This window comes from Chrysemys picta, chromosome 17, assembly GCF_011386835.1.
Source record: "Chrysemys picta bellii isolate R12L10 chromosome 17, ASM1138683v2, whole genome shotgun sequence".
In the NCBI taxonomy this organism is placed as follows: Eukaryota; Metazoa; Chordata; order Testudines; family Emydidae; genus Chrysemys; species Chrysemys picta.
Genome location: NC_088807.1, coordinates 20,112,148 through 20,128,246, shown reverse-complemented (window position 1 = coordinate 20,128,246; position 16,099 = coordinate 20,112,148). Strand labels below are relative to the sequence as shown.

Genomic DNA, 16,099 nt, shown 5'->3' with positions numbered 1-16,099 from the left:
CCTGAGTGGGATTTACAGTAAGCAAATGATTAAACTTCATGTACCAGCAGTAATCACTATGTGTAGGACACAAATAAAGATTGGTTCTCTTTCAGAGAGTTTGTTTTTATTATACACCAATTAACACACACAAAAAACTTGGTGGGAAGAGAGGTAGTAGTGCAGGGCAGTGGAGGCTGTCATAGCTGCGTGTAAGTCCAGCTATCATTTTAAAAGCTGTCCAAAGGGATGGAGTGAATGGGATACCGAGATGTCCCAGAAAGTCCGAAGGAACGTGTGGAAGGAGTTTGGGGAGGGCATGTAAAATAGTTCTATATCGGCTGCAGAGGGGGGCAAGCACACATCTGTTCTGACTGAAGTGTGATGAGAGACTTCAGCATTTCCGTTTCTTAGAACGGAGCATAAACGCTGCCAAATTAAGTGCAAGAATGTAATAAGAAAAGCCAAAGAGGAGGTTGAAGAACGGCTAGCCAAAAACTCCAAAGGTAATAACAAAATGTTTTTTCAGTATATCAGAAGCCAGGAAGCCTGCTAAACAACCAGTGGGGCCCCTTGATGATCGAGATACAAAAGGAGCGCTTAAAGACGATAAAGTCATTGCGGAGAAACTAAATGGATTCTTTGATTCAGTCTTCACGGCTGAGGATGTTAGGGAGATTCCCAAACCTGAGCCTGCTTTTGTAGGTGACAAATCTGAGGAACTGTCACAGATTGAAGTGTCACGAGAGGAGGTTTTGGAATTAATTGATAAACTTAACATTAACAAGTCACCGGGACCAGATGGCATTCACCCAAGAGTTCTGAAAGAACTCAAATGTGAAGTTGCGGAACTATTAACTAAGGTTTGTAACCTGTCCTTTAAATCGTCTTCTGTACCCAATGACTGTAAGTTAGCTAATGTAACGCCAATATCTAAAAAGGGCTCTAGAGGTGATCCCGGCAATTACAGACCAGTAAGTCAAACGTCAGTACCGGGCAAATTAGTTGAAACTATAGTAAAGAATAAAATTGTCAGACACATAGAAGAATATAACTTGTTGGGCAAAAGTCGACATGGTTTCTGTAAAGGGAAATCATGTCTTACTAATCTATTAGAGTTCTTTGAAGGGGTCAACAAATATGCGGACAAGGGGGATCCAGTGGACATAGTATACTTTGATTTCCAGAAAGCCTTTGACAAGGTCCCTCACCAAACTCTCACAAAACTAAGTGATTGGGCAAGAAAATTGCAAATGAAATTTAATGTGGATAAATGTAAAGTAATGCATGTGAAAAAATAACCCCAACTATACATACAATATGATGGGGGCTAATTTAGCTACAACAAGTCAGGAAAAAGATCTTGGAGTCATCGTGGATAGTTCTCTGAAGTCATCCATGCAGTGTGCAGAGGCGGTCAAAAAAGCAAACAGGATGTTAGAAATCATTAAAAAAAAGATAGAGAATAAGACAGAGAATATTTTATTGCCCTTATATAAATCCATGGTACGCCCACATCTCGAATACTGCGTACAGATGTGGTCTCCTCATCTCAAAAAAGATATACTGGCACTAGAAAAGGTTCAGAAAAGGGCAACTAAAATGATTAGGGGTTTGGAATGCGTCCCATATGAGGAGAGATTAAAGAGACTAGGACTTTTCAGCTTGGAAAAGAGGAGACTAAGGGGGGATGTGATAGAGGTATATAAAATCATGAGTGATGTGGAGAAAGTGGATAAGGAAAAGTTATTTACTTGTTCCCATAATACAAGGACTAGGGGTCATCAAATGAAATTAATAGGCAGCAGGTTTAAAACAAATACAAGGAAGCTCTTCTTCACGCAGCGCACAGTCAACTTGTGGAACTCCTTACCTGAGCAGGTTGTGAAGGCTAGGACTATAACAGCATTTAAAAGAGAACTGGATACATTCCTGGTGGTTAAGTCCATTAATGGCTATTAGCCAGGATGGGTAAGGAATGGTGTCCCTAGCCTCTGTTTGTCAGAGGGTGGAGATGGATGGCAGGAGAGAGATCACTTGATCATTGCCTGTTGGTCCACTCCCTCTGGGGCACCTGGCATTGGCCACTGTTGGTAGACAGGATACTGGGCTAGATGGACCTTTGGTCTGACCCAGTACAGCCGTTCTTATGTTTTTATGTTCCTCCATGACTTTTATCATCCACTCATGGGCCTTTTGAATGCTCTCCTCACCCTCCTTTCTGTCACGCCTTTCCATTTCTCTCCACTCCCTGTGTGTCCTCCTTGCTCCACCTTGGTTGCTTCCTTATCTGGCTGATGTGTAGGGGTTTCCCCTGTAGGCCACATCTGCAGAAGCACAAGAAGCAATACACAGAAGCATGATTATTAGTATACACACAGCATTGAATCAGTACAGTAAAATGCATCTCTTGTAACATACCAATCGCTTTCTCACAGACCCTGAGCAAAACACACATCTCGGGGAACACCCTAAAAAGGTGAGTTCAGCCCAGGTGGTGGTGGGTGTTCAAACTGGGCAAAGAGTGTAGGTGATGTTTCAAAGGAAACAGTGCAGATGAGTAGGGACAAGATTGCAAATTCTGCCACCATTTTCCACAGGCAGGGGAGTAGTATACTGCTCGATTGCATTCATCACCATGCTTTTCTGACAGGTTTCCACGCCCCATTTGGGGCTTATGTCCTGCCTTCCCACTCTGTTTCCGTTGGCGCTGAAGTTTAGCGCTATCGGCCATTTTGAAAAAAAATTGTGTGTGTGTTTGACTAGGGGAAGTGTTGTGTGTGTTTGTGCTTGGGTACATTGAGAGAAAAATATTGAAAGAAGAGTCTTTAAAGATGAAAAAGAAAGTTTTGGTAAGGTTAAGAGAAAAAAAGGAAAGAAACGTTATTGGATGTGATTGAGTAAGGAAAGAGGTTTTTAAAGGGTAGGTTATGAAAGAATAGAAAGATTTTTGTTTTTAAAGGGTTAGTTAGTTTGAAAGACGAGAGATTTTTAGTGAGTTTGAGTAAGGAGAAATGATGGTAAAGAACTAGTTTGGTAGGCTATTAAAGAATAGAAAATTTAGAGATAATTGTGAAAGATGTATTAAATACCAGGGTGGGTTAAGAAAAAAGTTAAATAATATTGAAAACTAGGTTTAAAAAGGGAGTTTACTAAGGCAGAGCCTGTTTTGTAAGCACATGGTAAAAAACTATAAAGAGGGGCTAAGAAAAACACAATTAAACTATTCAGTACCAGGGTAGGTTAAGAAAAGAGCCTTTAAAAACTTTAAATAATATTAAAAACTAGGTTTAAAAAGGGAGAGCCTGTTTAGTAAGCACACGGTAAAAAAGTGAATAAAATGTATTTAAACTATTCAATACCAGTGTAGGTTAAAAAAAGAGGTTAAAAGAAAGAACAGGGAAAGAAAAGGGAAAAGATAGACAGCACAGGGTTAAATCAAAAAGAGAGAGAGAGAATTCTTACAGTTTAAGTCTTTCTGTAGAATGAGGCAACTTCCCTGGTTCAGACCCTCTCAGACTTGTTATTACCGCCTCTGGATTGGCCCAATCAGAGTTTGTTTTACAGCAGCTCAGTGAATTCATTTTCCTGAACCAATCCTAGAGTCACAAGATTTAAAACAAGAGCCATCTCCTTTCTCTCCCTCTCCCCCTCCCTTTTAACTGTTTTATTCTTATCTACAGAAACAGACCCCCAGCATTAAAAAAGAAGACGGGGGGCGGGGAAGGGGGGAGTGTGTGTGTGTGTGGAGAGAAGGGGAGGTGAGGAAGGCTCCATATCTCTGGTAAAAAAAAAACAGCTAACTTTTTTTACATAAGCTATTTTTTCTTGTGTTTTTTGTATAAATCCAATCTTTAAAAAGCAATCTTGTTTTTTTAATTAAAACACATATGTAAACTCCCCTCAATTGCCAGTTTTCATATTCTTACCCAGTTGTTGCTGTGTCGGTACTTTAAAAACACTATTTTTAAAAGGACAGGCTAGTATCTTAAGCCTTTTTAGTTCACTAAACTTCTACAAAATATCCCTCAGAGGGGCCTTGTTTTGTTACAGCTCAGTCAATACTGCTTTTTCATAATAAACTTTAAAAAATGTAATGCTTCAAATAGGCCTCACTGCATACAGAATATCCTTTAAAAAAGTCATGTTATGTTACATCTCAGTCAATTCTGTATTTTCGTGTTAAATGTTCAAAACCTTTATATTATGAAACACTGCATGTTTAGCAAGTGTTAAAAGTATGGGGGGAAAGTCAAGGGGTGAGGGTATTCTTCAGATAGTCTAAGCTTCATGAAGTCACAAAGCGGTGGTTTTTGTCTTTTACAATCAGTAAACGGAATAAAATACTTGTTATAACTTTCATAAAATATCTTTCAATGCAATCTCAGCATTTTTTAAAACTTTAACAGCGTTTAAAAAGTTAGGAAAGAAGTCTGTGTAAAAAAACAAGCAAACTGAAGGAGTGACCCCTAGAGCCTTGCTAAGGCAGACTATAATGCATGAAGCACTGGCTAGCCTAATTAGTCTTATCTGTTTTTAAAATGTAAAGAAAGCCCCAGCTCCAGCCTGTGTTGTATTATTTTAATAAAATCTATGGCCCCAAAATAAACACAGGAGCTTGTACCGGTGTCTCAGCACACGGGGTGCAAACATTTACAAACAACGGCATTCTAATAATGCAACAAAAAAATTCATACTTAAATCTAAAAACCCTAGGAGAATAAAAGCTTACTATAACTTTCACATGGATTTGTTAAAAAGTGGGGAGGAAAATAAACTTCTCTCTGATCCACTGGGTTACAAAATAAGGGGAATATAAACTAGCTGTTACTAAGGTTCTGTGGTTTTCACTCTGGCGTGTTTTCTGCATGCTCATTTTTTTTAATTGAAACACGTATGTAAAAATGTTAAATAAAGGGCTCTGTCTTCATATAGGCTTGTCTTTTCAAGTGTTTATTTAATAAATTAGAAAAAAGGGGGGGTTTAGGCATTACTTTAAAAAACACAGTTTTAAGTGTTTTATTTTATGTGTTGGCCAGCTTTTGTTACAGGGTGGATTAAAACAAAGAAAGTCTTGGTTGTTTAGATAACATCAGAGCAGGGGGGCCCGTACTTGTTTTTTCTGGGGAAAAAGGCAGGAGGGTCTCTGGCTACATACTTTAGCTTTTTTAAATACTAAAAAATAACACCCGTTAGTTTAAAACTTTTTTGTCCCTATACATTACTTTTATAAACAGGCTTTCTGTGTTTTAAGTTTGGTTTGTTTCTGCAGACTCACATGTTATTGAAACACCTATACCAAAGGACTGTGTCTTCAGTAAGCTTGTCTTTTCAAGTGTTTATTCCTTTCCAAGACTTTCACCTCTCTTTGTTAAAAAGTGGGAAAAGAAACTAACTTCTTCTCTCTAATCCAGTGGTTTACAAAATAAGGGGTATAGAAACTGTCTGTCACTAAAAACCTGGGGTTTTAAACTTGGGGTGCTTCTGCCTGCTCTTTTTTATTAAAACACTTATGCCAAGGGGGCTAAATAAAGAAATATGTCTTTAGATAGACTTGTCCTTTCAAGTGTTTTGTCCTTTACAAAACTTTCACCTCTCGTTGTTAAAAAGCAGGTAAAAAAGCAAACTCCTTCTCTGTGATCCACTGATGCACAGAGGCTGCTTTGCTAACAGGAGGTTTGCCACAGCTTCACATTGGTTTTACTAAATAGATGACCCCTGTTAGTCTAAAACCTAGGGAAAAACTTTTAAAATAGTTTGTTACTAAAAGCTTATGGTTTTAACTTTTATAAAAACCCCTCTGTAAAAGGGCTACATGGCGAAAAAAATGCTGGGGGTCTGTTTCTATAGATAAGAATAAAACAGTTAAAAGGGAGGGGGAGAGAGGAGAGGAGGGTGGAGAGAAGGGAGTTGGCTCTTGTTTAAAATCTTGGGACTCTAGGATTGGCTCAGGAAAATAAATTCTATGATGCGGCTGTAGAACAAACTCTGATTGGCCCAATCCAAAGGCGGTGATACCAAATCTGAGGGGGTCTGAACCAGGGAAGTTGTCTCATTCTACAGAAAGACTTAAAAGGTAAGAATTCTCTCTCTCTTATTTTTTTTCTCTCTCTCTCTCTTTCTGATTCAACCATGTGCTGTCTATCTTTGCCCTTTCCAAAGGGGCTCTCCTTTTCCTTTTCGTGCTCTGTTCTTTCTTTTAACCTCTCTTTTTTTCTTAATCTACTCTGATACTGAATAGTTTAAATGCTTTTCTATTCACTTTTTTACCAGGTGCTTACCAAACAGGGTCTGCCTTAGTAAACCTAGTTTTTAATGGCTTTTTTCTTAACCTATCCTGGAATTAAATAGTTTAATTGTATTTTTATTCACTTTTTAACCCTGTGCTTCCCAAACAGGCTTTGCCTTAGTAAATTCCCTTTTTAAACCTAGTTTTTAATGTTTTTAAAAGCTTTTTTCTTAGCCAGTCTTTATAGTTTTTACTAGGGGCTTACTAAACAGGATTTGCCTTAGTAAATTCCCCCTTTTAAACCTAGTTTTTAATATTATTTAACTCTTTTCTTAAACTAACCCTTTAAAAACAAATATTTCTTTTTTTCTTTGTTCTATCTTTCTATTCTTGAATAATCTGCCTTTACCAGCCGCTCTCCTTACTCAATCACATCCAATAACCTTTCTTTCCTTTTTTTCTCTTACTCAAACTTTCTTTTTTCATCTTTAAACTCTCTCACTCTCTTCTTTCAACCTTTTTCTCTCCATGTACCCAAGCACAAACACACACAACACATCCCCTAGTCAAACACACATCCACATTTTCAAAATGGCCGATGGCGCCAAACTTTGGCACCAACAGAAACGGGGTGGGAAAGCGGGACATAAGCCCTAAAAGGAGTGTGGAAACCTGTGAAAAATGCATGGTGATGAATGCTATCGAGCCATATACTACTTCTGTTCTGAGTGAACTGTGATGAGAGACTTCAGCATTTCTGTTTGCTCCTCCATGACTTTTATCATCCACCATGGCCCTTTTGAATGCTCTCCTCACCCTCCTTTCTGTCCTGCCTTTCCATTTCTCTCCACTCCCTGTGTTCTCTTTTCTCTGCCTCTGAGGATTGAAGCACCTCGCAGAACATGTCTTCCTTGCTCGACCTTAGTTGCTTCTTTATCTGGTGGAGGCCCTCCACTGGTGTGTAGGGGGTTTCCCTGAAGGCCACATCTGCAGAAGCACAAAAACAACACACAGAAGCATGATTGTCAGTTCACGCACAGCACTGAATCATTACAGTAAAATACACCTCTGGTAACATACCAACTTCTTTCCCACAGACCCTGAGCAAAGCACAGACCTCAGGGAACACCCTAAACATGGTGAGTTCAGCCTGGTTGGGTGGTGGGCATTCAAACTGGGGCAAAGAGTGTAGGTGATGTTTCAAGGGGAACAGTGCAGATGAGTAGAGACAAGATGGTAAATTCTGCCACCATTTTCCACAGGCAGGAGTCACTGAAGCCAATATCTCACTCCTGAGGGTAAGGAAGGATGCAAGGATGCATCTCCTGCATGCATGTGACTTTAGACCCCGTCCCTATGCTGCTCACCTGTGTGCTCCTTTGGTCCCTGCACAAGTGATTGATGAGCAGTGCAGGAAAGTTTCCTACAATGGGGGAAGGAGCAAAACAGCTCTGCCCAGGAACCTTCGGCAGAGGATTGGCGAGTACCTCCAGGAAAGTTTCCTAGAGATTTCTCTGGAGATTCCCGTGTAATCTTGGGACATCAACACCCTGTTCCGCCGTACTGCTTGGCTGCACAGTCTTGTACATTTCTATCCCTTCACCCACTTCTACAGTATATGGAGCAAAGGACACCTGTACGTCATATAACAGAGCAGCATCAACTCAAAAAGATCACTTACCAGGGGTCTCCTCTCCTGCATTTTGCTCGCCAGAGATGTGCTGCTGGGGTTGGCTAGAACCATCTGAAGTGGAGAAGAGATCCTGACTGACCGCATCACCAGACGACCCTGCTGTAGGCCCCGCATCATCCTCCAACTTCACCTTCTAGTTCATGACTTTGTCCTTGGGGTTGGGTCCACTGTCCGCTGCCTCCAGCCCGGCTGAAGTGTCCACAGGGCTCTTTGCAGTGGAGTGGGGTCACAGCCGAGGATGGCATCCAGCTCCTTATAAAAGCGGCAGGTCTTCAGCGCGGCACCGGAGCAATGGTTTGCCTCCCTTGTCTTCTGATATTCCTGCCTCAGATCCTTTATCTTGGCTCTGCGTGCACCATGTCCCGAGTGTGGCCCTTATCACACAGTCCAGGAGAAATCAGGCTCTAGGTGTCTAAGTTCCTTCAGCTGGAGCAGAGCTGGGACTGGATGGCCTTATCTCCCCATGCACTCAGCAGATCTAACAGCTCCACATTGCTCCAAGCAGGGACTTTTGCCACGTGGAGCTGCCATGGTCAGCTGGGAAGATGCGATGTGAGCTCTCCGCTGAGCAAACAGGAAGTGGAAATTCAAAAATTCCTGGGCCTTTAAAGGGTGGAGGGGCGGATGGTTGTTTACCTGGCTGCCGGGCAGCAGAGTTCGAACTGCTGACCAGAGTGGTCAGGATGGGCATTATGGGACACCTCCTGGAGGACACTTACAGTGACACAACCAAGCACGGTGTGGTCACTGACACTGTTGCTAAAACTTTACGGCAAAAAACCCTACTCCTCTCATCCAAGGCCACCCGGGGGGGGGGGGGCAAGTGGGGCAATTTGCCCCAGGCCCTGGGACCCGCAGGGGTCCGCACAAGAGTTTTTCGAGGCCCCTGGAGCAGGGTCCTTCACTCGCTCCCAGGGCCCCGGAAAACTCTTGCAGGGCCCAGCCCCCCGGAGCTTCGCCCGCTCAGGGTCTTCATGGGCAATTCAGTGGCTGGGGGTCCTTCCGCCCCAGGACCCACCGCCGAAGTGCCCTGAAGACCCGCGGCGGGGGGTCCTTCTGCCCCGGGACCCGCCGCCGAAGTGCCCTGAAGACCCGTGTATATGGCACGAACACTTCCCTTTCTTTATGGAAACTACCTTGCCTGATGCATCCTAGGACTGCATTAGCCTTTTTCACGGCCGCATCACACTGGGGTCTCATAGTCATCCTGTGATCAACCAATACACCCAGGTCTTTCACCTCCTCTGTCGCTTCCAATTGATATGTCCCCAATTTATAGCACCATTTCTTGTTGTTAGTCCCTAAATGGATGATCTTGCACTTTGAACTATTAAATTTTATCCCATTTCTATTACTCCAGTTTTCAAGGTTGTCCAGATTTCGTGTATGATGTTCCCGTCCTCCTCCGTATTGGCAACACCTCCCAACTTTGTGTCAGCCGCAGATTTTATTAGCACACGCCCACTTTTTGTGCCAAGGTCAGGAATAAAAATGTGAAATAAGCTTGGTCCCAAGCTAAGTTCCCTGTAATCTGCGGAGCTGGACAGCAGCCTATTTAGCACCTCACACGTGTTCAAAGAACCCTTGCGGCCGTGATCTGCTGCAGCTGGGCAAAGGGCCACCTGAATGTAGCCCTGGCCAGACTTGCCGTTGCCAGAGTGCCCCTCCCCCAGCCCCAACTCAGCCACAGACCTGCTGCAGCTGGGGGATGGGTGCCCCAAACCCAGCCTGAACCCAGCCCTGGCCTGGACCTGCCACGGCTGGGGGAGGGCCGCCTCTCTCTCCAGCCCAGGTGCTGCTGCCAGGAGCACCCTCCTGTACCCCAAACACCCCATCCCCGGCCCCACCCCAGAGCCTGCACCCCCAGCTGGAGCCCTCACCCCCCTGTACCGCAACCCTCTGCCCCACCACTGAGCCCCCTCCCACACTCTGAACTCCTCAACCCCAAAAGAGACCCCCAAAAAAGCCAATACAGAACCATTCTATGTTAAACAAAGTACTAAAAAAACAAAGGGAAAGTTTAAAAATAGCTTTAACAAGAGAAGAAAACTGTTTCTGTGTTTGTTTCATTTAAATGAAGATGGTTAACAGCAGCATTTTTCTTCTGCATAGTCAAGTTTCAAAGCCATGTGAAATCAGTGGTCAGCTGTAAACTTTTGAAAGAACTAGAACGTTTTACTCAGAGTTAGGAACATTACAGAGTTACGAACAACCTCCATTCCCGAGGTGTTGGTGACTCTGAGGTTCTACTATATTTTGCATCCTGTTACCCTCCAGATTTGTAATAAACACAGAACCACAAACCAGCCCCCCTCCCCAGGTACCTCACAGCCCCCCTGTCCTCGTGTGTAACACCTGGGTGAGATGGCCACTCTGGAAGAGACATGAGGGGGCTGCTTTAACCACTAGACCCCACTCCCCTGCCAGAGCCAGGATAGAACCCAAGAGTCCTGGCACCCAGCCCTTCCCCCGCTCTAACCCCTGAACCCCACTCCTCTTCGAGAACTGGGATACATTACTGAGTAGGTTTTGGGCAGGACGTAATGGCGCCCCAGGAGCCACTCCACGTTTGTTAAACTTCTGAATACTTTATTTTTTATTGCATTTGTAGCCCATTTCATGACTTTGATGCACGATTTGAATTCATGATTTATTCTTGTTGTATAAGACAATAAATTTGCACACTAGGATCTGTAAATGTGTATTTATTCATGCCATAGATAAGAAAAATACAAAAAAAATATTTCTTCTTAGCTTATAGAAACATTTTAATTGTAAGAATAACTGAAATGTACTAACGTCAAGGACTTGACCTGTGGCCCATCCAGTATTAAATCGTGTTACAGCAGGTGACAGCCTGAGAATGTTACCCCTGGTCCTTTGTTCGAAAAGTCGCTTTTCTCACCTTTGCCTGCGTGAACTGAAGTGCCGCATCCGAGAGGGAACCAAAGACCGGCCAGTGGCATTTTCAAGCAATAAAATAGCCAGCGACGTCCGTCTCCCATTGTCCATCGTAGATCACAGATACGTTTTAATGAGTCTGAGCTTCGAAAAGCTCCGCTCACCACACATGACAGTGGCCAGAAGGGCCCTGCAGCTCTACATCACGTGTGTGTTGGAGAACTTGGAGTGGGGAGCACGTCCAGTGTGGCAAAACATGACAGATGTTGTCTGATTCAACAGAGAGGTCTTTGTCATTGATGTCCGTACAATCCCCATGTGTCAGTGCCCGGTGAAAGTCTGTACAATGACTCAGCCATGTTTTCCTGTCTGCCGGCAGCTTACTAAAGTTGTACAAACACCCCAGGTCTTTTCATGGTACTTCATTGGTCCAAACCTTTCTTTTGATAGATGCTTCAGCAGGGACAACGAGCCATAAAAAAACTCCCTCTGGAATTTTTTCTTCTGAAACATTTTACTTCAAACATTCGATTTTCCCTTTTGTCGCTAACAACAAAACCAGCACCCTGAGTCTGGCACCCCCCTAGCCCGGCACCCCAGGCAGTTGCCCGCCCCTAAATACGGCACTGGTGCTGGGGCATTAAGTTTACGCAGAGTTTCACTGGCTCTAGCAGAGACAGCAAGCGAGAGCCGGCTCTGTGCAGACTTCCCCTTTCGTGGCTTTATCGGCTGTTCCTTTAACAACTCAGGATGTAAATGTATCCCTCCCACCCCGTCACAGGGGCCGGAAACCACAACCCCTCCAACTGTGCTGTCCTGTCTCTTTCCCACGCCACCGGGCTAAGAACAGCATCTGCAGCGACTGTCCCTTAGAAGAAGGTTGGCCAGGCCCCTCCACCCTCATGCTCCAGGGCGGGCGCTGGGCCCAGCTGGCTCAGGAAGGAATCTCTGCCCCACTCCATTGGAAACGGTTGCTTTGTGGGGGGCACTGTCTGTGGGGGGTGGGAGTTCTCCTCTGCTCTGAGCTGCTGCTCCAGGGAGGCTAGATGGGCCTGTTGGAAAAGATCAGGGCACCCTGGGCACCTCTTGATGCCTCCTGAGATTGGGGACCAGCTGGGAATGGGGCAGACTGGGCAGCTCCCATGTGGGGCTGGGAGGTGATGGGGGGGCAGGAGGGGACCAGACAGCTTCAGGAGGGGATGTGGTTTGCTGGCCATTGCAGGGAGCTGTCTTTGTTCTGACCACAGTAGATTTGGCCTGGAGATTGCAGAGAAACCGTCTGATGGGGAAGAAAGGGGCGGAATGCATCACGGTCTTCCTGGGGCTGCAGCCCCCAGCACAGTTCCTCATTCTGCTCGCACTCGGGCCTCAAGCTTGGTTAAGCTCACTGGGGTGTTGGTGCAGCTCTGAGGGGTCCCCCACTGCCGCATCATGGCATCTGCTCTCACCAGCCTCTTCCTCGGTGAGTATCAGAGACAACCAGGGCTTGTGCAATGGGGGGAGGGGGGAGGATCTGAGACGAGGGTGTAGGATCCAGTTGCTCTGGGATCTGGTCCCTAACGACATGCCTCCTTTCCAGGCTGCTGGCTGGCTGAGCGGAGCCGGGTGTTGGGAGGTGAGTATCTGTGGGGAATGGGGCAGCTAGGGGAATTTCCCCATTAAGGACGAGTGATGTGGGTGGGGGGTGGGGTGGCGTGCAGATCCCCCAAACTGATGATCCTGTCAGACCTCTGCTCCCTCCCATATCCAGAGGCGGGGACTGAGCCCTCGCCCCACTCATTACAGGGATGGGCACCACACGGTGAATTCACCTGCACTCAAAGCTCTGCCCCCCAGAAAATACAGAGTGAAGGCACCAGCCACCCCACAGCGCCCCCGCACTGTACCCGGGGAGCGAGTCAGTCAGAGCAGGGCTGTAAGAAGTGGACATGTAGAGGGACTGGAGCAAGGCACCATTGTGTCTCACCCTCGGCTTACTGCACACGCATGTCACTGCTTTGCTCGTGGGTCCGGCTCAGCCCGGCCCGGCATTCGGAACGTCCCCTGAACAGCTTTGGGAATATCCCGCCCACAAAGGGGCTGCTGGCACTGTGCAGAGCGGAGCTAAAGCCCCAGCGGCTGAGAGTGGTTTGGGGTGTCGGAGCAGAGCCAGAGTTTGAGCCCCAGGGGTGGGCAGGAAACTGTTCAAACAATGGGGGGGGGGGGTTGCAAATGTGCTTTTTTGAGGAGGGTGGAAGGGAGGCTGTCCTGGGAGCCACTTGCTCAAAGGACCTGAATTTGGACCAGGAACCCCACAGGTAGATCCCAATTCACCCCTGAGTGCAGTGGAGGAAGGGCCATATTCTGATCTCAGCCCACCAGGTTCAATCGCAGTCACCCATGACTGCAGTGGGGGCAGGGCTGAATTGACCCTGGAGAACGAAAGGAATCAGAGACTGGAAATGTCCTTTTCCCCCCCTGCTGTGTGTCTCCCTGGCTGTGACCTTCAGGGCCGAGCCTGCACCCTAGGGATGGGCGCGGGTAAAAAGCTGGAGCGACAGATGAGGAGAGGATTGAGTCAGATGGACATGGTTTGTGTCACCTCCACTTACTGCCTGTTTGTTTGTGAATCCAGAGGGGTCCCTCCCCAAACCCTCCATCTCCATCAGCCCCAGTGGGGTGATCCCCATGGGGGGAAACGTCACCATCCGGTGTCAGCATCAGCACCTGGGCATGAGGTTCCTCCTCTACAAGGCTGGAGATGGGAACTATCTGACATACACAGACCCTGCTGGCTCTGAGGCTGAATTTCCCATCACCAGCGCCAGACGGGAACACGGTGGCAGCTACACCTGTCGCTATAGCAACAGAACAGGACCAGCTGCCTACTCGGAGCCCAGCGACCCTGTGCAGATCATTGTAGCAGGTGAGGGGCCCTACCCGGCACCTCGGCTCCCAGCCCCAAACCCAGCCAGATCCCAGGAGATCTCAGCGAGTCCTGACCCAGCAGAGGGGACACCCAGCTGGGGAGCAGGGATGGAGTCACTGGGGTGTTCCCCAGCTGGGGGGAGCAACAGACTCTGGAGACTTGGGGCAGGGAGGCTACTTTAACGCTGCCCGTAGTGCGTAGGAGGTGTGGTGGGGGTGGGGGTTGGAGTAAGTGGGGCAGGGAGGGAAAGCTGTGCTGTGGGGGTGGGGGTGAGTGGGGCAGGGCCCCTGCTGAGTAGCTCCACTGCTCTTCCAGACTCCAGCAGCAGCTGCTCTTCCCACCCCCTGGTGGCACAGGCCAGGTACTGCAGGTAATCAGAGGGTGTCCAGTCAGCGGCACTGCCAGGTTCCCTTTTCAACCAGAGACCAGCCTGTGAGTCGCTCTGTCCGGGGGAGGCCGGATGCAGTGAACAAGGCAGGGGCCACACACGGCATATGAGGATCCCAAGAACTAGAGAGCCGTGGCTCGGTGTCTGTGGGGCTGGGAGCCCAGCTTGCATGGCTGGGATTCTGGGTGGGGAGAGCTCTGGGATCTGGGAGACAATCTCTGCCCATCGGCCCCTGCATCTGCCCGTGGCTGGGTCTGGCCAGGGAGTCCAGGGCTGGGTGGGTGCCTGGGTCTGGCTCTCACAGGCTGTCTCCTGTGCACAGATCCCAGCTTACCCAGACCCTCCATCTCTCTAAGCCTCACTTCGGTCACCGTCTCAGGGGCAGATGCCACCATCCGGTGTCAGGGGCAGCGCCGGGACGTGAGGTTCTTCCTGTACAAGGCTGGAGACTGGAACCCACAGCAACAAATGGACCCTGCTGGGGGCAGGGCCGAGTTCCGCATCCCCATCGTGGGCCGGCAGCACGGAGGGATCTACAGCTGCAGCTACCGGCCCCAATCAGAGCCTTTCCTCTCCTCACAGCCCAGTGAACCCGTGCAGCTGGTGGTAGCAGGTGAGGGGCTATCCCCGCTCCCAGCCCCACAACCAGTCGGGTCCTTGGGAGCTCGGCACTAATAGGATGCTCAGAGCTAGGCTCTGCCCTGTGCCCTGGGCCCAGCAGAGGGGACACCCGGCTGGGGTGTCACTGGAGGGTTCCCCAGCGAAGGGGGACCAGCAGCTGCTGGAGATTTGGGGCTGAGGGGGATCCTGGACCCCAGACATCTGTCCCCACTCTGGGGACACACAGAAGAGTCAGGGCCCAGGGGCTGCTGAGCCAGGACGGCCTGCTCCCTCATGAATGACAGTGATGATTGAAACTGAGTTGGGGGGGGGTCACTGAGTTGCTGTTTCAGCCCCTCCCCCAATCCTGAAAGACACTGGTTCTATTCCCACAGGGGGAACTGACCCAACCCAGCCTGGAGCGGCGCCGGTTCCCACCCAGCCAGGTACTGGGGCCAGGCAGGGAATCACCATTGACCAGCCCTGGAAGGCTCATGCTGCCCAAGGAGCCGCCCCTGGGGGTTGGGGCTGGTTGGGTGGGATGGAGGAAGTGACTCCTGGTGCATGAGCCCAGTCCCTCCCCACTGGACCCCCAGCTCCTCTGGCACCTCCTGCCCTGTAGGATGCTCCCTGGAAGCTACTGGGGTATCACAGGAGATGGACAGGTTCCGGGGGGCCTGGATATGGGGTTGGGACCAGCTGGGTGCCTGGGCGGGGCCTGCGGCTCGGGTTGCCAGGTGTCCGGTTTTTGACCAGATCACCCGGTTTCAAGGGGACCCTGGTGTGGCAGTTAAAAGTCAGGGTGGCTCCTAGAAAGCTGCTGGTATCTCCCTCCAGCTCCTAGGCGCAGAGTGGCCATAGGGGCTCTGCGCACTGGCCCTGCCCCAAGCGCCGGCTCTGCAACTCCCCAACCCCCTGGCCCAGCGTGGTGAAAATGAGCGAGTGAGTGAGGTTGGGGGAGAGCGAGAGACGGACAGAGGGGGATGGAGATGGAGTGAACTGGGGGTGGGGCCTTGGGGCAGGGGCAGTTTGTCCACCAGGACAACCGCTTTGTTGGGGAAGCTGAGGCCCTAGAACCAGACCTGAGGGACAAGGGGGGGTGGGGTCTGCACTCCCAGGGCAGCGCCAGCTGCTGATCTCCCCGTCTGAGTGACTGAATGACTCTCCCCTTCCCCCTGCAGCAAGTCCCCCAGGGTGCCTGGATTTCACCCACGCCAACATCGACCGCCTGGCGCTGTGTGCCGTAGTCCTGTTTGTCCTGGGGCTGATCTTGGCTGAGGCGTATTACAACCGCCCAAGGGGGGTGCCGTAGGTGAGGTGACCCCGCCTTCTGTGCCCCTTGCTCCCCTCAGGGTCTGGGCATGGTGACATAGGCCCCTCTAACTCGCCTTGTCTCTGTGC

The 16,099-nt window shown here is 48.5% G+C and overlaps 1 protein-coding gene across 1 annotated transcript in view; it reads left to right on the top strand.

Moving 5' to 3' along the window:
• Positions 1–11,646: 11,646 nt before the first annotated feature.
• LOC103307140 (T-cell-interacting, activating receptor on myeloid cells protein 1-like) overlaps positions 11,647–16,099 on the top strand; it is an 11,677-nt gene continuing 7,224 nt past the window's right edge. Inside the window, exons 1-6 of the mRNA XM_065571900.1 lie at positions 11,647–12,264; positions 12,382–12,417; positions 13,417–13,833; positions 14,361–14,711; positions 15,094–15,144; positions 15,880–16,010. Coding sequence (XP_065427972.1) covers positions 12,234–12,264; positions 12,382–12,417; positions 13,417–13,833; positions 14,361–14,711; positions 15,094–15,144; positions 15,880–16,010 — 1,017 coding nt within the window. The 5' untranslated portion in view covers positions 11,647–12,233. The remainder of the gene's footprint in view (positions 12,265–12,381; positions 12,418–13,416; positions 13,834–14,360; positions 14,712–15,093; positions 15,145–15,879; positions 16,011–16,099) is intronic.